The following is a 23917-nucleotide window of genomic DNA, read 5'->3' as shown; positions in this document are numbered from 1 at the left end:
ATACTTCAGATTTTATTTATATCTAAAAAACGCTAATTTCGTCACTGACTCACTGATGATCATCAAAATTCTTAAGGTATTTCCTAATTTCCTAGAAAGCTGAAATTTTGTATGTAAGCTAGTATTAGCACACAAACAACAAAAAAATTATAAAACTTGTAACTTTCATCCCCCAACCCCTTAAACTAGGGGATGGGAGTTTGTATGAGACCTGTAATTTTAAATTAAATTTTGATGACGCTAGAGGTCTAATCTAATAATCTAAAACTTGGTTCCCCTAGATATATATATGTATAGGTACTCCTTGTTAAAAAAAAAAAATTTAATCGACATATATTGAGACATATACTTCAGATCAGATTGTTGGGATTTGGTAATATTTTCAATAAAACTTCTTCTTTACAACCGATGTATTTATTAAAAGTTAAACGCATTACATTACACAGCAGTACAGCACAGAGCAACCATGAAAAAGGACAGATGTCAGCAAGTGTCAAAACGAGAAAACTTCAAACATTTACAAAGACAGTGTACCATAGCATTCACAGATACACATAAACTACATTATAAATTTATATACTCAACACTCCCACCTAAATTTATAAGGTAGACATAACAACTTAACTGACAACTAAATGTTTTTTTAAACAAACATAAAATATTCTAGTTAACTTCATACATTTTTCATAAAGAACAAAATATAACTCCTCTAATACATAAACTACAAACTAGTTTATTCTCAACTTACATACACTTTTAATTCCATATTTTATATAAAGTTAAATATTATACTCAACTTACATACACTTTTTATTCTAACTTTATATAAAGTCAAATACTAGACACACTTATATGAAGTTTACAAAACATTAAACATTTCTCATAATCTTATCTCTAATAGAATTAAATTTATTTGCTGGCAAAGCTTTTGTTAAGAAATCAGCTAATTGATTTGAACTCTCAATATATTTGATATTGACAATTTTATTTGCAACATTCTCTCTGATAAAATTGTATCTTATATCTATATGCTTACTCCTTCTGTGAAACACAGGATTATGTATCAATTTGATTGTACTTTGATTGTCAACATTTAAAGTTATTGAGCCTTGTGGCTCCCCAATATCACAAAGAAATTGCCTAAGCCATAAAATTTCTTTAGCGGCTTCGCTAGCTGCCATATATTCTGACTCTGTTGTGGATAATGCCACAGTATTTTGTTTACGACTAGACCAAGTGACAGGACCTCCATTCATAAGAAATATATAACCTGTATTAGATTTTCTAGTATCCATATCACCTGCAAAGTCTGAATCAGAGTAACCAACTAAGTCAGCATTACCTTGATAAACAATTCTCATATCTTTTGAATTAATTAAATAACGTAGGATTCTTTTCACAGCTATAACATGTGAAGGACCTGGATTATTGACATACCTGCTAACAACATTTACAGCATAAGCTATGTCAGGTCTAGATATTGATGATATGAATAACAATGCTCCCACTGCTTCTCTATATGGGAAATTAATAAGTTTATCACTAACTGTATTCTTAGACAACTTTACATTTACATCAGCGGGGGTACTGCTACCCTTAGCATCTAACAAATTGAATCTACTAATTATTGTTTGAATGTATTGACTTTGACTTACACTAATATAACCTTTTCCTTTATCTATTTCCATTCCAATAAATGAATTACAGTCTAAAGTCTTAATCTCAAATGATTGCATGAATATTTTTATTATTTCAGATAAAACAACTTTACTTTTAGCCAGTAACAAACCATCATCAACATAAAGAATTAATATTACTTTAACATCTTTAAAATATCCTACAAATACACAATTCTCAGATGGACATGGTTTAAATCCATCAAAAGATAAAAAAGAACTAAATTTTTCATTCCAACATCTCGATGATTGTTTAAGACCATATATAGATTTAACTAACTTACATACTTTTGAAGACTGTGTTTCCAAACCCTCGGGCACCTCCATGAAAATTTCCTCGGAGAGCTCACCATACAGGAAGGCCGTCTTCACATCAAATTGCTCGATATGCAGTTCATCTCTCGCAGCAATGCTCAGCAACACCCTGATGGAATCATACCTGCTAGTAGGGGAAAAAATCTCATTATAGTCTTCGCCCTTGACTTGTGTGAACCCACGTGCACACAGTCGTGCTTTGAATCGTACTATTTCTCCATCTCTATTCTTCTTTATAGTGAACACCCATTTACAAGAAACAGGCTTCTTCTCAGTTCGATCAGTTAATATCCATGTTTTATTTTTTTTATGCAACTGAAGTTCTTCATCTATAGCTTTCTTCCATAGGTGAGAATTTGGACTATTCATTGCTTCTTCGTAAGTGTTAGGTAATTCTAATTCAGTTATATTTACTTCCAGGTTTCTATTCCGACGTGGACGTAGTGTGATGTTTCTCAGTTCTTCCTCTTCCAAACATATACTTCTTGGAGGGATATAAGTTACATCTAAATCCTCTGAGCTCTTCATACTATCATCAGTACTGCTTTCTTGAAACTCATCCTCTGGAGTAGACCTTGTAAAATGATCTTGATCTCTTTCTTGTGAAGCTGTTACTTCTACAAAACTTTGTTTTTCTTCTGGCATACTGTATTCATCGAATTTCACGTCCCGCGATATTATAATCTTTCTAGTATTTTGATCAAACATCCTGTAGTTCTCATGTTCATACCCAACTAACAACATCTTCACACTTTTCTTTGCAAGTTTCTTTCGCTTTTCTTTTGGTACATGTACATAACCAATGGACCCAAATATTCTTATGTGTTGCAAGTTAGGCTTAACTCCATGCCACAGTTCAAATGGTGTAACATTTCCTGTTTGGCTTGATGTACCTCTATTTAATAAATATATTGCACAGTTGACAGCTTCTGCCCACAAGTTTAAAGGAATGTTTTTCGCATACAACATAGTTCTTGCACTTTCCATGATTGAACGCATCTCTCTCTCTGCTCTCCCATTCTGTTCAGGGGTATAAGGGGCAGTACGTTCATGTGTTATTCCCTTATTCTCCAGATATGATGTAAATTCTTGGTTCACATATTCACACCCATTATCTGTATGTAATATGTGCAAATCATGTTGAAATTTGTTTTTCACTATTGCATTATACTTAAGAAAACATTGAAATACCTCGCTCTTATGCTTTATGAAGTAAACATGGCGGTAGCTTGTAGCTCCATCTTTGAATAAAACAAAGTACTTCATACCAGACACAGAAAGTTCTTCTATAGGGCCACAAACATCACTGTACACAAGTTCACCAGGCTGTGTTGGACCTCTGGTTGATTTACAGAAAGGGCGCCTTGCTTGCTTTCCATACTGGCACGCTTCACAAATAAAATCCTGATTTCCACTCAATGTAACAGGAATTATACCATTTTTACACATATTCTGAAGTTCCTTCACATTTAAATGTCCCAATCTTTCATGCCAAACTTTTAAATCTGTTTGCACAACATTACAACTTTCTTGTTTTATTGTTTTGACATCTAACTCATATAGGTTATTTTCTGATAGATATGCCATCATAACAACAACATTATTCTTCATAATCATTGCCTTTTCATTGCTTTTCATTATCATATATCCTTTTCTTGTCGCAGCACCTTCCGAAAATAAGTTTCTTCTCAAGTCGGGTACATACAAAACATTTTCAAGTTTACACCTCTCCCATGAACCATTAACCTTTTTGTCTATCAGTACAGTTCCTTTACCACATATTTTTATATTCTGTTTGTTACCCAATTTAACAGAATTGTTCTCTTGGCACTCGTTAAACTCACAGAAGTAGTCCCGCTTGAATGTCATATGCATTGAGGCTCCACTATCAAGAATCCATGCCTCTTCATCATGTTCCTTCAGTGCAGCGCTGAAAGCCAACATATTGTTAGGTTTCTTATCATGCTTTCTCTTTGGCAGTCTGCAGTCTCTAGCGAAGTGGCCTCTTTTGTTACAATTATAGCATATGAATCTATGACTTGTTTTTTGTTGATCTTTTGAAGATTTCTGTTTATTTTCACTTCTTGATATGAAATTACTTTTTGATGTCACTAATGCTGTCTCACTCACATTTATATCATTGGCAAGGCTGGCTTCTTCATCTACTAGCCGAGAAGTGAGGTTTTGAATTGTTTGACTTCCTTCATCAAGTGACAACCATGCCTGTCTAAGTGAACGGTACGTTGATGGTAATGTACTTAGAATTTTTGTCATAATTGCTGTGTCACTGATTTTCTCACCAGTCTCCCGTAGTTTCTTTGCCAAGCTTTCTACCTTGGACACATGCTGTGCCATAGTATCGTTGCCATTATATGAATATTGATAAAATTTTTCATGAATCAACATCTTGTTGTATTCAGATTTTTGTTCATAGATAGCTTCTAATTTTGACATAACTTGTTTAGCAGTCTCGCAGTTTTCTATTAAAGATATTTGGTTTAAATCCATGGACGATGTCAGAATGAACATTGCCATGCCATCATCTTTGTCCCATTGCACTTGCGAACTGGTTTCCGTAGGTCTTGCCTTCTCGATATTCAATCCTTTTGCTCGTAATGCACATTTAACTTGAAATTTCCATTGTTTAAAATTTCTCCCATCAAACTTCTCAATTTTCATCGAGTTCGCAACCTCCATTTTAGGTTAGTTTTTACACCGGTTGTAATCTTGCTCTTTTACAGATTTCTCTTATTGAAAATATATTTTAAATATGCCTGGGCCCATAACCTGTTGGGATTTGGTAATATTTTCAATAAAACTTCTTCTTTACAACCGATGTATTTATTAAAAGTTAAACGCATTACATTACACAGCAGTACAGCACAGAGCAACCATGAAAAAGGACAGATGTCAGCAAGTGTCAAAACGAGAAAACTTCAAACATTTACAAAGACAGTGTACCATAGCATTCACAGATACACATAAACTACATTATAAATTTATATACTCAACACAGATCATATAAATATGAATGAATAGAAGTGTTGCGAACGTCTTCTGCCTCTTACGTCCACACAGTAGCTAAAAATAAAAAAAATTGTCCTTGACAGCGAGCGCGTCGATTGTCGATTGTCTTGCTACTGATTTAAAAGTGAACATGGATTGTGAAATAGTTTCACTTGAAGTAAATCTTGGACCTTGCCATCATCATGTGGTTCATATGCCGGGAGATGGTTCCTGCCTCTTTCATTCCTTGACATTTTTAATGTGTGAAGAAATAGACTTTGAAGTGGTGTTGCAAGTCAGGACTGCTATTGTGCGATATGTTGTAAACCACTGGGATGAACTACAATTGTATACTTGTGCCGACAATGGGGAAAATAGAGAGTGGGCTATAAAAAAAGGCGTCTCTGATGTGCAAGAAATACACCCCAAAAAAAGAAGAAAAAAATAAAAAAAAATTTTGTTACTTAAACAACTTACAAAAAGAAATGAAATCCCACCAAAAACATTTTCATGTAAAATGTTGCCAACATGAGCCCATATGACTCGCACTGTCAAAAAGTTATCAGATCTCATGTAGAGCCAAGCTTCTAACACTACACGCCCTAACTCTACAAGGCCTAACTTCACAAACTCTACACCTTAGTCAAAATATGTGGCTTGGCCGTTCGTTACTACAAGTATAACACAAAAGTAATGAACAGTGAATTAATTTTTCACCTTACGCCGATGTGAATGTAGCGAAATGTCTACTTTATTTCTTTAATTTATTGATATCTTGCGTTATAAATTGCCCCTTTGCCCCCAGGGCAGTCCATTCCCCTGTGCAGCTCGTGTGATGCGCGCACACACGGGGCAGTTCCACTGCTGCGCGTACTGCTCGTCGGGCGGCCGGCGGGACGCTACCTGTGGCTGTGGCTCTACTATGGCCGGCGGGTATAAAGGTTGGTACACACACGGGGCAGTTCCACTGCTGCGCGTACTGCTCGTCGGGCGGCCGGCGGGACGCTACCTGTGGCTGTGGCTCTACTATGGCCGGCGGGTATAAAGGTTGGTACACACACGGGGCAGTTCCACTGCTGCGCGTACTGCTCGTCGGGCGGCCGGCGGGACGCTACCTGTGGCTGTGGCTCTACTATGGCCGGCGGGTATAAAGGTTGGTACACACACGGGGCAGTTCCACTGTTGCGCGTACTGCTCGTCGGGCGGCCGGCGGGACGCTACCTGTGGCTGTGGCTCTACTATGGCCGGCGGGTATAAAGGTTGGTACACACACGGGGCAGTTCCACTGCTGCGCGTACTGCTCGTCGGGCGGCCGGCGGGACGCTACCTGTGGCTGTGGCTCTACTATGGCCGGCGGGTATAAAGGTTGGTAAAAACACATAAATGGATATTTTATTTTCCTTAACTCTTGAGAACTTTGTTGGTTTAAAAACTTAGCTAAATAACGAACAAGATAATAACTATTATTGTCGAGCCAATTTAATAGGCAACATTTGACGTCTATCAATTTTATCTTCGAAGAGAAGTAACCTGCTTAAAAAGATCGATTAAAGTGAATTAATCGATACGGATTTGAAACATTTGTCAATCGAATTTATTAATTTATGATGATTTTTATTCACAAGTAATCAATGCATTCGATTCTAGATGTCAGATTTCGATTTTTAGAGTAACGTCTCTGGTATTTAAAAAGAAAAAAGGTTTATTGACACAAAATTGTAGTGACGTCAGTTCTTCAATTCAGAAATTGTTTATTATGTTTAGAATGGTTTATCAGTAAAATGCAATCTTAAAATTACTTGTATCGGTCATTATTATTATAAATATGTAGTCTTATTTGAAAAAAGTCAAGCAAATGTGCAGTTCTAACTAAATGAAATATCATGTTATTCTATGACGTCGTTACTAGGTTACGTTCTTGAATTTTGTTGAACTGTCAAATGTTGCCTATTAAAATGGCTCTACTATAATAAGACTTTTATTAACAATTCATCCCCAAAAATTATCTGAAGCGTCTGGTACTAGCAGACCACAAAAACTGGCAAAGCGATTGTGAGTCTTAAGTTTCCGCATTTATTTTCATTAATATATAAACTCACTTAGATGAGATACTTAATTGTAAGCATAAGTAAAAGTTAAAATTATAAGGTTTGAGTTGAAAAAAGTATTAGTATTTGAAATTTCACGCTCCTTTGCTTGCTCTGGCATAAAATAAATAAATAAAAAAAGACGTGTGGCACTCGGGGACTGCCGCGGTAAAGCTAATGCATGCTATGCCTTCAAGCCACACCTCCACCCGTCGGAGTGGGGAGCGTGAGGTTTTTTTTCGTTACGGAATTTCTGGATTCGGTCCCCGCGCTCAAATCCGCGATAGAAGCTATGCAATAGCTTTAAAATCACTTTATTAATTTATATTTGACAAAAATATAACGTAATTCTCATGATCCTTGACCTAAGGTTGCCTGGAAGAGATCGCTGTATTAGCGATAAGGCCGCCTTTTTGTACGTTTTTCTATTGTCTGTGTTTTTTGTTATTATTTTGTTTCTGGTGCAAATAAAGTATTTATTCATTCATTCATTCAAAAATTCATTTTATTTCTACATATCAATTAATAATAACTATTTATTACCAGGATGTGGTCACGGCCACCCGGGCTGGCCGGGCACGCGGCACTGGTCGTGCTGCGGCAGCACGCGCCGCAACTCGCCCTGCGCACGCGCACAACACATGTACCAGTTCTCCTTGTAAATACAACACTAGCTGTGCCCCGCGGTTTTGGTCTCAGCGTGATGATATATAGCCCATAACTTTCCTCGATAAACGGGCTATCTAACACCGAAAGAATTTTAAAATCGGACCAGTAGTTCCTGAGATCAGTGCCGGCGTTAGGGGGCGATGGCCCAGGGCGACAAATTCTGGGGGGCGCCAAGGTCTGAAGTTGGAATCTCTTGCCTCTCCTGGTGCAAACCTTCAGAACACCTCAAGTGGGCGCCACAATATTTTCGCCCGGGGTGTCAGTGGCCCTTACACCGGCACTGTTTAAAAGTTTGAAGATTTTACGGATTGACGCTATTTATTCATTATATTATAGGAGACATCTCTTCCTGGCCACGCTCGCTGCAGAGTGCCAAACGTCGTGATAATAATATACTGAATAAATCGCGTTTAAAATCCGTTAAAATCTTTAATTTCTAAGTGTATAATACTCGAGTAAAATCAAAAACAAAAAAATAAAGTCTACGTGTTACTTGTACATAATACAAATGTTCCAATTCTTTGCAAATATTTGATAGTATACATGTACCAGTTCTCCTTGTAAATATAATACTAGCTGTGCCCCGCGGTTTTGGTCTCAGCGTGATGATAGCCTATAACCTTCCTCGATAAACGGGCTATCTAACACCGAAAGAATTTTTCTAATCGGACCAGTAGTTCCTGAGATTAGCGCGTTCAAACAAACTCTTCAGCTTTATAATATTAAGTATAGATTATGTTATTCTAATACAGTATGGATACTTGGAGAATCGACTGATTATCCTGTATCTGTAACTAGGAATGTACTAATATGAGCGAGACCAACTGAAAGCGTCTGATACTACAAATACGCCATCAACATGTCTGGTACATGTAAATTTATAACTTCATATAAAAATCTAATATATAAAATTCCCCTGTCACAATGTTAGTTACCATACTCCTCCAAAACGGCTGGACCGATTCTCATGAAATTTTGTGTGCATATCGGGTAGGTCTGAGAATCCGCTAACATCTATTTTTCATACGCCTAAGACCTAAGTGATGAAGAGTAAGGTAGAACAACGTTTGCCGGGACAGCTAGTATACAACGTATACAAATGGGAATTGTTGAATTTGTTATTATTCAGTTGAGAACTTTTAATACTCCGTGTATTAGAAGTTCTCTTTATTATAAGTTGTATGTTTATACTTAGTTATGTAAGTAATATGTTGTTTATTATACTAGTATTTATAATATTATAACGATGTTGCCACATGTGTGGTATTTTCTGTGATTGTTATAAATATGAATAAAAAATGTTCTTATTTTTGGCTTTTTATTTCAAAGCACTTGGATAGTATATGATGACATCTTTCCACAACATAAAAAAACGTATAAAAATATTTAACATTCTAACTTTTTGAAAATTTACCAAATTTTTGCCTAGTGAAAACGATATAAAATATTACACACTGTATATAAAAATGTCCAAGACATCATTATAATAATATAAGAATAATATGATTTAAAGTTATTAGAAGAAAACGCTAAGTGTCATATTATCTTCCATCTATTGTTTCTGGTTCATAAATCGGTTAAGCAGATGTATTTAAATGAAATATTATACTAATATGATAAAAACATAATAAATCAAATATTTGAGATAAAAATGTCTCGGTCTGGCAGGACACAGAAGGCTGATCACCTACTTGTCCCTAAATAAAATCGATCAGTGAAACAGATGTATAATGCATCTGCCCCTTACCCCATTTGGGGACATATGGGATTTCACTTTGGAGTTTGGATATAACATGAGAAAGGGAAGAAGAGAAAGGGGTCGTATGAAATAAAACAACAGCTTAAAATTCTATCACAAGTTTATTTTACAAAAATTATTGCTTATTTCCAAGTTAAATCTATTTTTACACTAAAGGTGCACTCACACACATCAGTCACCGTCAAGTCACCGATGACTGATCGGTGACGGTTTGTGTACGTATCCACAAACACCAGTCACCGTCATGTTGTCCGTCAGTCACGTCGCCGGTTTGACTGAATCATTGAACACATACATCAGGTTAGTCAGTGATTAGACGTGTGTCACGCTAGAGAACAAGTAGCAATTGACGGTAGCACGACGCTGACTGAACTGAGACGTGACGGCACCGGGTGAGTGGGGATAAAAGTATGATACATGTATGGAAAGATTATTTGACGTGCCTGACCGGGGACGTCACTGATAGATTTCGTGCCGGCGACTGTCGTGTGGGAACAGAGTCATACTAGAACTATTGATACATATTTTTTTTTAATCCTGTTCGGTGACGTGCCGTGACGGTGACTGATGTGTGTGAGTGCACCCTTAATAGTAAATTTATTAAAATAAACTCAGTAATCTAGAAAAGAGGAATACGAGTTATTCCGACGATTTCATGTACAAAAATAAGAGATTTACAAAATGATTTTATAATTTAATTTAAAATTTTATTTTTAATTTAAATATCAAAATAAATAAAAATCCTCAGTTAAGATTTCAATTCCACCTCACTATTATAATTTAGAATGTCGTTTTGAGGCGACTGTAAAACACTTAAAACAACAATAATGCTAAAATTGAGTTATACAATATACATACTTACTATATACAAAAAAGAGCGTGCGTCGAGCACATGTGTCAGAAGTGAAACTTCTTCGGCAAAAATATACCAAAATCGTCCCTTACTCCATATCGTGATGGTATTCTCATGACGCGACCTTGAAATTTTACTCTCAACGCGCCTCGAGAAGTTTCACTTCACAAAGTAGATGATAATATTTTTGTGATTTCTTGTACATTATGCTAGTGGTAATATCTGGTATGAAATGGTAAAAAAACCCTGATTTTTTCACTTCATCAATAATGAATATTTTAGAATTTACCTATATATTCTAAAAACATTTTCGTTGTCTGGTTATATTCATACATGATACAGATGGTCTAAAATTACATAAGTACCTTAGGAACGCGATTTTATTTGTAACTGTCATAATTATAAAAAGGAAGCTAATACCAGACAAAATTTATATAGTTTTAAATAATCTGTAAAAATAGCTGCTTTCGAAATCTATTAAAATGTATGAAAACATAATTTTTCCGTGTTTTAAATTTTAATTCAATTTAATGAGATACTTAAAAAAAAACAAGATTTCTGTCAATCGCAAAAATCACCTTCAATTATTAACATTAATTAAAATTAAAAATAATCTAGTATATTTATTATCTATAAATTAATTTTCTTACACATAACATTACTCCAATTAAATATCACTCTTCAAGCCAAAATAAATATACACAAGTTCTATCTTGACCTTGGATTTTTCAATAAATTTTTTACTTTTTTTAACAAAAACCGCCTTCAAAATGTCAGAACTAGACCAAACTTAAACGGAAATACACTTTTCACCTTCATACCACACCAGCTTTCAAATAAAAAAATAATTTACTATATATGCAACTTTACAGAAATACGTCGAATCACGCGTGGTAGGGATAAGAAAAAGATGGCGCGTCGGAAAAATGTCACGCGTAACGAAAAAATGTTATACTAAAATTTTTTCCAACCCCGATAAAGAAGTTTCACTTCAAAAATAAAAAAAATATATTAAAATTTAAAATAGGTTTCACCCATTTGAAAGTCGAGGTAACAAAGCCAATATAAATTAAGAATTTCCATTTTTCTTTCTTTTTTGAAGTCGTTTGAAAATTATATTAGATCTATAACCGGAGCGGTAAAGAAACAGATGTATGCATAATGCATCTGCCCCTTACCCCACTAACACGGGGACACGGGACTTCACTCTATAACCCGAGTGCTAACTTTTTACTTTTTTCTTTTAACTTTTTTTCAACAAATAATTTACTATCCATACATTTTCCATTTATTCTCTTATATTACATTATCTAGTATATATCTATAGTCCTAACGCAGGTACGGGCGTGTATGTGAGTGTTGCGGGCGCACACGCTTGTCGCACGCTCATCTCCCATGCGTTCAAAAGTTCCCCCACGGAACAACGTTTTGGTAACCTGGAATTGTAAATATGTTATTAATAATTTATTTAGAAATACAATTTTTATCTATTATAAATGAAACTGTTGAAATTCTAGGTGTAAAATTTTTGTTATATAATTGATTTCTAAACAAAATGTCACGGTATATTTATGTCACAGTCGGATTGCATAATCCGCCGTATTACATTACGGCTAGCTGTTTTAATATGCCGAAAATTCGTCTTTTTCCAAAATTCTACAAAAAAACGGAGAAAAATTTCTGATTACGAATTTTCGGCATATTATAAAATGCCGACCGTTTGTAAACGGCGAAATATTACAATTTGCCTGCGACATTTATAGCACGCTTTTATAAGATTCATCTGTAATCTGTATGTTTGTAACGGAGTTCTTTGACTTTTGGATTTAATTAAAATTTCGTACACTTTTAAAAATCGGTGACAATACAATAATTTCATGAGTTTAACTTAAAAACGTGTTTTTTTTTAACAAATTTTACTATTTTTCTTCGAGCTGAATTAATCATTAATATCTACAAAGTTTACAAACAATCGCGTTTGAAGTGTAAAGCCCAAAACACACCATTTAAATTGTGGTACAGATATTGTTTATTTATTGGTTCCATTTAAAAGAACATGTGCCTAAAATATGGTTTATTTACTAGCCATGTCTTCCCCTCACCTCGCACACCTCGCGTCCATAGCCCTTTCCACTTTCGCCAAAAACGGATGGGGGCTCTCCCTAGCGGGCCGGGGGCGAAGTCTCGCGGGCGCAGACACCGGGTAGTCCCTCGGGACCGACACGTGCACTGCGGCCACACACGGGAGTCGTGCGTCGTCTAGTTGGGCTGTTAGTGTTATGGCGCCTGATATACCGTGCGCTTGGAGCGGGTCTAGAGACACCTAGAAAGTGTAAGTGTGAGTGAGATAGAAGATAGGAGGAAGCTGTTTGTTAGAGAAAGACGGAAAATGTGACTGCGGCGCTGCTTTAAACCCTATAGATGGCGCAATGATTTGTTAATGAGTGTGAGTGAGATAGACGATGTGTATATGCCGCGTGTGTAAAAGAGCGATAAACCTAGTGAAAAACCTTCTAGAAATCCATCAATTGTATCAAGACACAACTAATTAGGGAACAAAGCTAGCTATACAGTATGTAGTCACGTGGTACTGACACGTGCACTGCGGCCACACAGGGGAGACGTGCGTCGTCTAGTTGGGCTGTTAGTGTAATGGCGCCTGATATACCGTGCGCTTGGAGCGGGTCTAGAGACACCTAAAATAAGTAAGAACGAATAAAAAAAACAAAATACAAGAGTGTAATTGAGACGGAAGATAGTGGTGTGTTAGAGAGAGACGGAGAATGTGACTATGTAGTTGGTCGAAGTGAGAGGAAGTATTTAGAGGCGACGCTGCCTATGACGCGGTATACCGTGCGCTTGAAATAGGTCAAGTGACACCTAGAAAGTAGATGTGTGAGTGAGATAGAAGATAGGTGGAAGTGATGTGTTTGAGAGAGACGGAAAATGTGACTGCGGCGCTGCCTTAAACACATAAATTGGAACGACGGTGTGATAATCAGTGTGAGCGAGAAAGAAGATACGAATGTGCCATGTGTCTGAAAGAGATAACCTACAAAATTATGCGAGAACACTAGAATAACAACTTTGTTGCTAGCTATAGTATCTAGATTCTAGTCCCTCGGGACCGACACGTGCACTGCGGCCACACAGGGGAGACGTGCGTCGTCCAGTTGTGCTGTTAGTGTAATGGCGCCTGATATACCGTGCGCTTGGAGCGGGTCCAGAGACACCTAAAAAGTAGACATCGAAGTGTGAGTGGGATGGAAGATAGGAGGAGCTGTGTGTTAGAGAAAGACGGAAAATGTGACTGCGGCGCTGCCTTAAACACATAAATTGGAACGACGGTGTGATGAGTGTGAGCGAGAAAGAAGATACGAATGTGCCATGTGTCTGAAAGAGATAACCTACAAAATTATGCGAGAACACTAGAATAACATCTTTATTGCTAGCTATAGTATCTAGTCCCTCGGCACCGACACGTGCACTGCGGCCACACAGGGGAGTCGTGCGTCGTCTAATTGTGCTGTTAGTGTAATGGCGCCTGATATACCGTGCGCTTGGAGCGGGTTTAGAGACACCTAAAAAGTAGATATCCAAGTGTGAGTGGGATGGAAGATAGGAGGAGCTGTGTGTTAGAGAAAGACAGAGTATGTGTCTACAGGGCAGACGTGCGTCGTCTAATTGTGCTGTTAGTGTAATGGCGCCTGATATACCGTGCGCTTGGAGCGGGTTTAGAGACACCTAAAAAGTAGATATCCAAGTGTGAGTGGGATGGAAGATAGGAGGAGCTGTGTGTTAGAGAAAGACAGAGTATGTGTCTACAGGGCAGACGTGCGTCGTCTAATTGTGCTGTTAGTGTAATGGCGCCTGATATACCGTGCGCTTGGAGCGGGTTTAGAGACACCTAAAAAGTAGATATCCAAGTGTGAGTGGGATGGAAGATAGGAGGAGCTGTGTGTTAGAGAAAGACAGAGTATGTGTCTACAGGGCAGACGTGCGTCGTCTAATTGTGCTGTTAGTGTAATGGCGCCTGATATACCGTGCGCTTGGAGCGGGTTTAGAGACACCTAAAAAGTAGATATCCAAGTGTGAGTGGGATGGAAGATAGGAGGAGCTGTGTGTTAGAGAAAGACAGAGTATGTGTCTACAGGGCAGACGTGCGTCGTCTAATTGTGCTGTTAGTGTAATGGCGCCTGATATACCGTGCGCTTGGAGCGGGTTTAGAGACACCTAAAAAGTAGATATCCAAGTGTGAGTGGGATGGAAGATAGGAGGAGCTGTGTGTTAGAGAAAGACAGAGTATGTGTCTACAGGGCAGACGTGCGTCGTCTAATTGTGCTGTTAGTGTAATGGCGCCTGATATACCGTGCGCTTGGAGCGGGTCCAGAGACACCTAGAAGGTATAAGTGTAAGTGTGAGTGAGATAGAAGATAGGAGGAAGCTGTATGTTAGAGAAAGACGAAAAATGTGACTGCGGCGCTGCCTTAAACACATAAATTGGAACGACGGTGTGATAATGAGTGTGAGCGAGCAAGAAGATACGAATGTGCCATGTGTCTGAAAGAGATAACCTACAAAATTATGCGAGAACACTAGAATAACAACTTTGTTGCTAGCTATAGTATCTAAGTCCCTGAGGACTGACACGTGCACTGTATATGTAATAGGTCAGATAGAGACTAATGGTATTACCACAAAACAAATTAAACACAGTCTGACTTTTAACCAGGGAACTGTCACTTTTATTGTTGTCTAGCATCTCGGCAGCCGCGATACACGCGACATGCGCTACACAGACCAAAAAGTTTGAGACGATGTAATAAAAGTTTCACTTTAAAATATATATGTTACAGTCAAAACCCTTAACCAGTCAATAACCTTATTGACCGGTAAATTAGTCAATAAGGAAGGGCGTCAGTCAAAATCCTTATTGACTGATTTTGTCAGATAAAATATATATGTTAATATACATCCAATATGACAAATGGATTAGCGTAACACAGATATTTTCTAAAATATGAAATATGATATATACAGCAATACCTAAAATTCGATCCAATTGACGATTCATTCATAGTTTTAAGCCTTAGAAGCCACTTACTTTAAACCTAGAGTCGAGTCTTGCGATTTCTCCTTGTAAGATATCGGGTATCTCTGCTGGTGGCTCCTCGTATTTTGCCAGTTTTTGTGGTGCTGGTAGGTTTCTGGCAAAAATAAATTATTACAATTTTAGATATACAGCAAATGGATAATTTAACCCATAAATAATTGTTATAAGGTATGTTATAATATAATGAGATATATTTTGTATTTAATAATATATGACAGGCAACTTTTGATTAAACATTGATTCGACTCTACTTGATATCATTACTAATAAAAATAAAGATATCTTTACATGGGCGTACGCAAACGCAAATTCTTAATTATTTCTATTAATTTTATTTACTTAAATAACATAACAACAATAATTAAGTATTAAAGACACATACTTAATCTCAGGTCCGTTGAGTGCATCTAACGTAGAACCGAACGTGCGTTTTAGCGTGTGGTTCGCGAGCGGCGACTGGAGGCAATTGTTAACTACCTCCAGCAGTGGGTTGAAGATTTGTTCCTGGAAAGGGAAAAAATGTTAATGCTTTAAAAAATGTTACACAAAAAACAAATTTGACGTGCTTTTCGGTTCTTTTTGTCTATTTATTCAGTACTAGCGGTCCGTCCCGGCTTCGCCCGTGGTACATATTTAAGTTTTCTCTACATAAGAATAAGAACCATTGTCGTACTTCAAGGAATATAATTAAAAAAAGAATTATCGAAATCGGTCCACCCGTTCACACGTGATGCCGTGAACACGCGAAATGGGTTTCATTTTTATATATACATATATAGATTTAAGGTTGTAAAATGTTTTTTCTTTTATGAAAAATCAATCAACTCTGACATTGTTTTACAGCTGTTAAATTTAAAATAGCCACTTTATTTTTCTTTTTTACTATGCTTTATTCCTATAATGAGAAGATGATTTTTCTCTAATTTTATGTTTTATATCTTAGTAAGTATAGAATATTTTATGCAATACTAGCTTTCCGCCCGCGGCTACGCCCGCGTTTTTAAAGAAAAACCAATAGTTCCCGTTCCCGTGGGATTTCCGGGATAAAACCTATCCTATGTGTTAATCCAAGTTACTTCTCTATATGTGTGCTAAATTTCATTGTAATCAGTTCAGTAGTATTTGCGTGAAAGAGTAACAAACACACACACATCCTCACAAACTTTCGCATTTATCTTAATATATATAAATCTCGTGTCACAATGTTTGTCCTCAATGGACTCCTAAACCACTTAACCGATTATAATAAAATTCGCACACCATGTGCAGTTCGATCCAACTTGAGAGATAGGATAGTTTAAGCATGTAGGTACCACGGGCGAAGCCGGGGCGGACCGCTAGTAATATTATATGTAGTAGGAAACGATTATTTATTTATCGTTAAAAAAAAATCAACTATTAAGTTCCCTCACCTTCCCAGCGGGTGGCAAACCGAGCCCGACCCCCTCACTGCGCTTGAAGTCCAGCTTCTCGAGCACCACCTCACACTTGATCAGTGTCTCTAGAGGCATCCGCTTGTTTGGGTTCGATAGGATGTCCAGGAGATTCTTCATTTTCGTTAGCTTTTCCACATCTAGAGATATCATTTATAATTATTAGATAGAACATATAAACAGGCCCATGTTGAAAAATTTATGGGTCATTAGGACCACCAGGACCTATCTAGAACGATATAAGAGCATAAAATAATAAGATTCAGCACTATGACGTCACTTGTAAGCTGTCCAAGTGAGTGCAGATGAGAATTCGAAAGTACAGGTAGAGATTTTTTCCCCTTGTCTCCATGATTTTTGCGTTGCGGAATAACGGATTAAAAACAGTATAGAAATAGTATGACACAGATGCCGTACCCTATGCACATAAATTGTTCAACATGGGCCTGTAGTCTAATATAAATAGAATTATGTAAATTTCATTAAAATTCAAGATTCTCGCATATAGACACACACATTTAATTATACAGCACACATACAAAAACATACAGCACATATCATTCTTCAAAAAATATGCGTAGTGTAGTCTGAGTTGCTTTCCTTGTTTAAATGTAATAAATTAATTAATTTGATTTGATTTGGGAGTAAATTAACATATCTAACGATAACTAGAGTAGTGTTTTTCAGGTATATCTTAGTTTAAATTCATATTACCAAAAACATATTTTTTTATTATTATTTTATATAGAACTAGCTTCCGCCCGCGGCTTCGCCCGCGTGGTGTTTTGATAAAAGATAATATGTTCTTTCTCAGGGTCTAAAGATTGTCTGTGCCAAATTTCATCAAAATCGGTTGATAGCAAAAAATCAAATGATGAAATGATGAAAGGATGAAATGATGAATCGGGAAAGCGTAATAGACAGACAGACAGATAAACAGACAGAGTTACTTTCGCATTTATAATATTAGTAGGGATTTATTTCTAAATAAAAAATACTCACTTTCCCCCTCATTAACCATCCTCATGACCATTCGTCTCAACGGCTCTATATACTTGGACAGCTGTCGCACTTTCTCCCTGTAGGCTGCTTCATCCCCCCCGGGGGACGCTACCCCCGCACCACCCCCCGGGGTATTCAGGGACGAGGAGGGGGAGGCTACCATGCCCATGTTTACCCTACAAATAGATATAAATAGTAAAATATAGATATAAAAACTGACGCGAATTTTAATGAGTTAAATAAATATATTTTTTTTGAAGTCCCATGTCCTCAAGTGGGGTAAGGGGCAGATGCATTATGCATACATCTGTTTCACTGATCCTATTCCTTTAGGGACAAGTAGGTGATCAGCCTTCTGTGTCCTACCAGACCGAGACATTTTTTTTTCTTCGTCTCCACCGGGAATCGAACCCAGGACCCCTCGGTGTTACGCTCACGCGTCAACCACTGTACCGAGGAGACGGTCAGGAGGAGGAGTGGGTAGATTGAGATCATATAAATTCTCGACATCGCAATAGGCAGGTGAGATGACTCACCGCTGCTGCTGAGCGTGCAGCCCCATGTGCGGGGCGGAGGGCGAGGGGCTCCCGGCGCCTCCGCACGGACCCATACCCCCGAGTGACGACATCGGAGATGCTAGGGCGCCGCCTAGGACTCCGCCACCTAGGAAATATTACGTTAAAAATAAGTGGTAAATGGGGAAAGTAAAATTAAATAAAAAAGAACGACTAGTTTTTCCGCTTGCTGTTAATGCTCTTATTTGAAGTTAATTTTTATATATTGTTTGTTATAAAGCTGCGAATCCTTAAAAATGTTCCCTAAAAATATTACATTTAATATGTTTGGAAATATGTATCATATGTGCAACTCACTGCCAAGTTACTAGTTAATTATAACTGTTATCAAAAATAATGTCTTTACTTTATTTATTTATTACGTATTTTAATTATTTACATACCCATGGACACAGGGCTCGGTCCGCCCATGTTAGGCGAGGACGCAGACGGCGAAGGGCTCTGCCGCAAGAACTGGCTCGGGGGCGGAGCCCTAGCCGCATACCCGGCGCCCATCATTACGTCCGGCTTGCCCTGACCGCGGCTATGCATTTGTAGCATGTTCATGTTCACCATTTGGTTGTTGGACATGCCTGTAATATGTAGATTTCACTTCTTAAAATACAACAGATATTATTTAAATATGTTCTTACTAAATATAAATTTATAAAGAATAGAAAAAATTCGATCACGAGGCGGGACTCGAACCCGCATCCTTTCGCGCCATTCCGGGGCGGATGCCTGACCAACTCAGCCACTCGTGACCCGCCAGAGCAATCGAATTTATTCTATTCTTTCAGTTTTATGTGTCTAAGGGACACACCGCGCGCCATCTATTGGGATGATTAACGTATGTTCTTACTAGATTTCCCCCCGCGGTTTCGCCCGCGTTTTCAAAGGAAAACCCGCATAGTTCCCGTTCCCGTTGTATTTCCGGGATAAAACCTATTTGTTAATCCAAGTTACCCTCTATATGTGTGCTAAATTTCATTGTAATCAGTTCAGTAAAATTTGCGTGAAAGAGTAACAAACACACACATCCTCACAAACTTTCGCATTTATAATACATATTAGTAGGATAGGATATCAGATATGTGGATATTTAATAAGCTATGAAAATATAAAAGGCAAAGATAACGCAAATGCAAGCTAAAATTTATCATTTATAATTTAAAATGAAAATCTAAAATAAAATGAATTTTAAAATTGCAAAAATTTTCAAAGAAAAAGATAAATGAACACTTTCTATAAATGAGAACTTTGTGGGAATTATCTTTTACTACTGTGGGAATTCCTTATCAATGAAATGTAGTTAGTTTTCCTGTTACATGTTTGAGTCTGGCTCATATATACCCTCTTCATTGTTAAAACTGAATGTGATATTACTCTATCACTCACCCATCTCACAAAAAATGTCTCGGTCTGGTAGGACACAGAAGGCTGATCACCTACTTGTCCCTAAAGAAAAATCGATCAGTGAAACAGATGTATAATGCATCTGCCCCTTACCCCACTTGGGGACATGGGACTTCACTTACTCACCCATCTGATTAGCCATCTGTCCTTGCATAGAATTCTGCACCATCTGGCCGCTAGAGTTCCCAACTTGGTTACACTGCATCTGCCCCATGGTGTTGGCACCAGACATGGGCACTTGCATTATATTCGACATGGACATATTTGGTATCATCTGCATACCACCAGCTGCTAACTGATTCTGGAGTTGCGAAGCCATCGAATTTTGCATCGTCATCCCTCCAACCATGTTATTCCCCATCTGGCCTTGATTCGGCACCATCCCCATTGGACCTCCCAGCTTATTCTGCAACTGCATGTTCAATTGAGGTCTTTGGTTCAAGGTCTGGAGTAGATTAGTTGCCGTTTGCGACTGTGGTCCGCCTTGGGAGACAATTTGGCCTTGCATCGACATCCCTGGGTTAGGACCCATGACTCCTTGCTGCTGCATCTGTCCTTGGCTCATGTTCATCATTTGGTTCCTCGTGCCTTGTGACGCCATGTTCTGGAGAGCATTAATTGGGTCTGTGGCCATTCCTGGCTGGCTGTTTGGACCTTGCTGCTGCTGGCCAGGCTGATTTTGAACTTGGTTGTTCTGCTGCTGGTTTTGATTTGGTCCTTGCAAGTTCGGTGCACCTTGGTTTTGTTTCGGTTGAGCTGTGGAAATAATATTATATTCATAATTGTGAGAGATTAGTATAAATAAATAAATTTGTTGTACTATAATACATTTCGTTATCAACAATATTTGTCAGTAATATCATTAATCATTTGGACACATGTTGGCTTGGGTTTAACCAGGATAAAATAATTAATAGCTTGTGTCGTTCAGAAATAATACATGTTGATGTTCAAAATCATCTAGTATTTTTGGAACTTTTTGATACAAACAAAATTTTATTAGTATGAACTTCTCAGTCAACATTTGTTCATATGTAGGATCAATGCAGTTCACAGATATACTGAGTAGTAGAGATTATTGTCACTCAAAAACAAAGAATCATTCTACTGGTGAGGGAACATTCAAAATCATCTAGTATTTTAGGATACAAACAAACAAATTCTATTAATGTATGCAAATCTCAATAGATATTTGTTCTAAACAAGCCTCCATTTAGTGAAGATTGCCAAGTTACTCACACATCTCTCGCACATGCAGAATGAGCTTAGCGATCATGTTCATGTATTCCTCTCTATTCTTGGCCTTCATGAACACATGGTTCTCCATTTCACTGCTGTTCCTCGCCACTTGCATGCCTGATCGCTGGATCACATCCTCTCTGTAATTTGTATTAAAAATTAAATATATACAATTTATTTCAATAATTTCTTTTCAGGAAATAATTTTTTTTTCTATCGTGATATTGAAGTACTTCAATAATATATAATATTTATTGTGTCATAAATCTATACTAATATTATAAAGCTGAAGAGTTTGTTTGTTTGTTTGAACGCGCTAATCTCGGGAACTACTGGTCCGATTTGAAAAATTATTTCGCTGTTAGATAGCCCATTTATTGAGGAAGGTTATAGGCTATGTATCATCACGCTACGACCAACGGATTGAAGCCACGGGGGTGAAACCGCGCGGAGAAGCTAGTATTATATATTAAGAAACAGAATTGGAGCATTACAATTATACCAGCTTTTGTTCTAACAATATCAAATAAGATGTTAATTTTCTTTCTATATTATGAGGTATAAAGTTGCATTGGATGGATTTAAGATCATAAAATTGTTATTAGTGTTTTATTGATGCTGGATATCTAAATTAAAAAAGGATCCAAGACATATTATTTGATTAAATTCAATTTTTATTTATTGACAATTTCCCTTTATACAAAGACATTTGTTTTATGGGTATACTGATACTCTAATAGAATATATCGAATAGCAATATAAGGAAATATGGTAAACAATGTATACTGTTCTAACATTTGGGACTTCCCCAGGTAAAAGTAAATTACACTTACATTTTTGCGACAATTCCTTGCCTCGAACTTTGGGTCCGCCAGTTATCATCCGAAGCCATTGTGTTAAACTGCTTCAGATTTAGATTATCCATCTTAATTCTCACTGAAGATAATTAATCAATACACAATAACACACCGATGGTTTTGTATGAACACTTATTTATTGTTATGACTGATACACTCCCGACTCCGCAGCGTACGAAATCTACCTACGCTTGAAATTGTTTTAACGCTTTGAATAAAAATAAACAATTTAATATTTAATTTGCGAATTTCAAGTTCATTGTAACTTGTAGGATGCGAGCTAAATAAATGGCAAATCACAGCTTCACGATTGACAAAATACGAAATACGATTTACGAATGGCAATGGATGGCATGGGCTTGACCCTCAGAACAAAGAATCCTATGGAACTGCCGTAATTGTTCAATTTGACGCGGAAATAATAATGATATACCCATCCCTTTCACACAACAGTGGTTTTACCTTAGAAAAAGCATCTACACTCTTTTTATTAGCGCCCTCTTCATTGGCATTGATGTACCTTTGCTGCCACGGACGCCATCTTAGTATACGGTTTTGTTTACATGTGAGAAGATATCATTGTGAAATTTTTATGATTTTCCAGTGTTTTTCGACCATATGCGAGTGAAATAAGTATAATTGAAAATAATAATAGGTACCATGAAGTGTTCTATAGTAGGTTGTGGCCTATGCCAAAGCAATAACAGGCCGAATCTAACCTTTCACCGGTAAGTGGCTAACATTTCGTTAAATTATATTAAAGTGTATTTATTATCAAGTGAATAGAAATATTTAAATCATTTTACATTTAATCATCTTAGTTATTACTTATTATGAGCTGTAGAAACCCGCAATATTCTCATTATTTCATTTGCATCGAAAACAAACATGAGTGCTAGTGTCGAACATCATCGCATAAACACCTTATCGATAAATTATTAATTTGTTTATTAATTACGTGCGAAGTTATATATTGTTGTATATTTTCTCGTTTTAGTTTACCAAGTAACGAATCCCGGCGAAAGGCATGGTTGGAAAAGATTGGCATAGAAAATATCCGGCCAGGAACTAAAAACATTCATGTGTGCTCATTGCACTTTGAAGAGAGCGCATTTAATAAGACTTTAAACATCGTTAGATTGAGAGATGATGCTATCCCAACAGTATTTGCAAAGGTAAATAATTCATCAATCTTTTTATCAAACAACTAGCTGCTCCGCGTGGTTTCACCCCCGTGGCTCCAATCCTGTTGGTCGAAGCGTGGTGATATATATCCTATAGCCTTCCTCGATGAATGAGCTATCTAACACCGAAAGAATTTTTCAAATCGGACCAGTAGTTCCCTAGACTAGCACGTTCAAACAAACAAACAAACTCTTCAGCTTTATAATATTATAGTATTATAGTATACCTAGTGTACCTACCTATGTTCTAATCTAGTATAAGTTTTAGTATTACATATTAGTAAATACAACCTTTCAAATTCTTTTAAATGTATTTTCAGCAAGACGTACCTAGTCATTCAGTCATTTTTTTCACTATATATATTTATAAAAGTTCATGTACTTATGAGAAATTTATTATAATAAGTGATACAATCTTCTCTTTTTCTTATTACACTATAATGTCTTAAAATAATATTGTCATCCGTTCAAATATATTTGTAATATGATAGTTGTAATTTCCTGTAAGTAAAGATACATAAATGATTTTACTATCGTAAGCAATTTTAGAATTAAGAGTTTTCAAACTATGTATTCTTTGTTACAAATTAAAAAAAAAAATAGTATAGATTTTATTTAGCTCATCCTGTTTGTTTTTTTTAGGTCCATGGTAGTTATTGAAATTGTACTCCCTTACTGTTGACCGATTAATCTAATTGCTATACGCTTCACAATATCTTTTTTGACTGATATGCTCTAGAGACTAGAGTGTCAT

The 23917-nt window shown here is 36.9% G+C and overlaps 2 protein-coding genes across 5 annotated transcripts in view; one reads left to right on the top strand and one right to left on the bottom strand.

The window, feature by feature from the left end:
- The window catches only part of LOC149490830 (E3 ubiquitin-protein ligase TRIM45), a 32595-nt gene extending 23656 nt beyond the window's left edge, over positions 1-8939 (top strand). The window contains exons 10-11 of the mRNA XM_089709206.1: positions 5803-5938; positions 7631-8939. Coding sequence (XP_089565332.1) covers positions 5803-5938; positions 7631-7746 — 252 coding nt within the window. The 3' untranslated portion in view covers positions 7747-8939. The remainder of the gene's footprint in view (positions 1-5802; positions 5939-7630) is intronic.
- Positions 8940-9600: 661 nt separating this feature from the next.
- On the bottom strand, positions 9601-22338 carry MED15 (mediator complex subunit 15). Of its 4 annotated transcripts, XM_089708948.1 has the most exons (11): positions 21956-22338; positions 21123-21262; positions 20010-20639; positions 18872-19060; positions 18450-18576; positions 17914-18089; positions 16891-17051; positions 15861-15982; positions 15470-15572; positions 12468-12688; positions 9601-11801 (listed from the first exon to the last, which is right to left on the bottom strand). In XM_089708948.1, exons 1-11 carry the CDS (start codon positions 22045-22047, stop codon positions 11687-11689), a joined length of 2076 nt encoding a protein of 691 aa, XP_089565074.1. In that variant the 5' UTR covers positions 22048-22338; the 3' UTR covers positions 9601-11686. The 4 variants fall into 4 exon arrangements, with proteins under 4 accessions (XP_089565074.1, XP_089565088.1, XP_089565094.1 ...); XM_089708962.1 differs by lacking the exons at positions 9601-11801; positions 12468-12688 and adding an exon at positions 12728-13061; XM_089708968.1 differs by lacking the exons at positions 9601-11801; positions 12468-12688 and adding an exon at positions 13118-13598.
- Positions 22339-23917: the final 1579 nt, after the last annotated feature.

This window comes from Colias philodice, chromosome 2 (genome assembly GCF_061535455.1).
Source record: "Colias philodice isolate Cphi_HAF_F1 chromosome 2, ilColPhil1 Martin Lab GWU primary, whole genome shotgun sequence".
NCBI lineage: Eukaryota > Metazoa > Arthropoda > Insecta > Lepidoptera > Pieridae > Colias > Colias philodice.
Note: the sequence above shows the minus strand (reverse complement) of the source record. Positions and strands in the feature narration are given on the sequence as shown.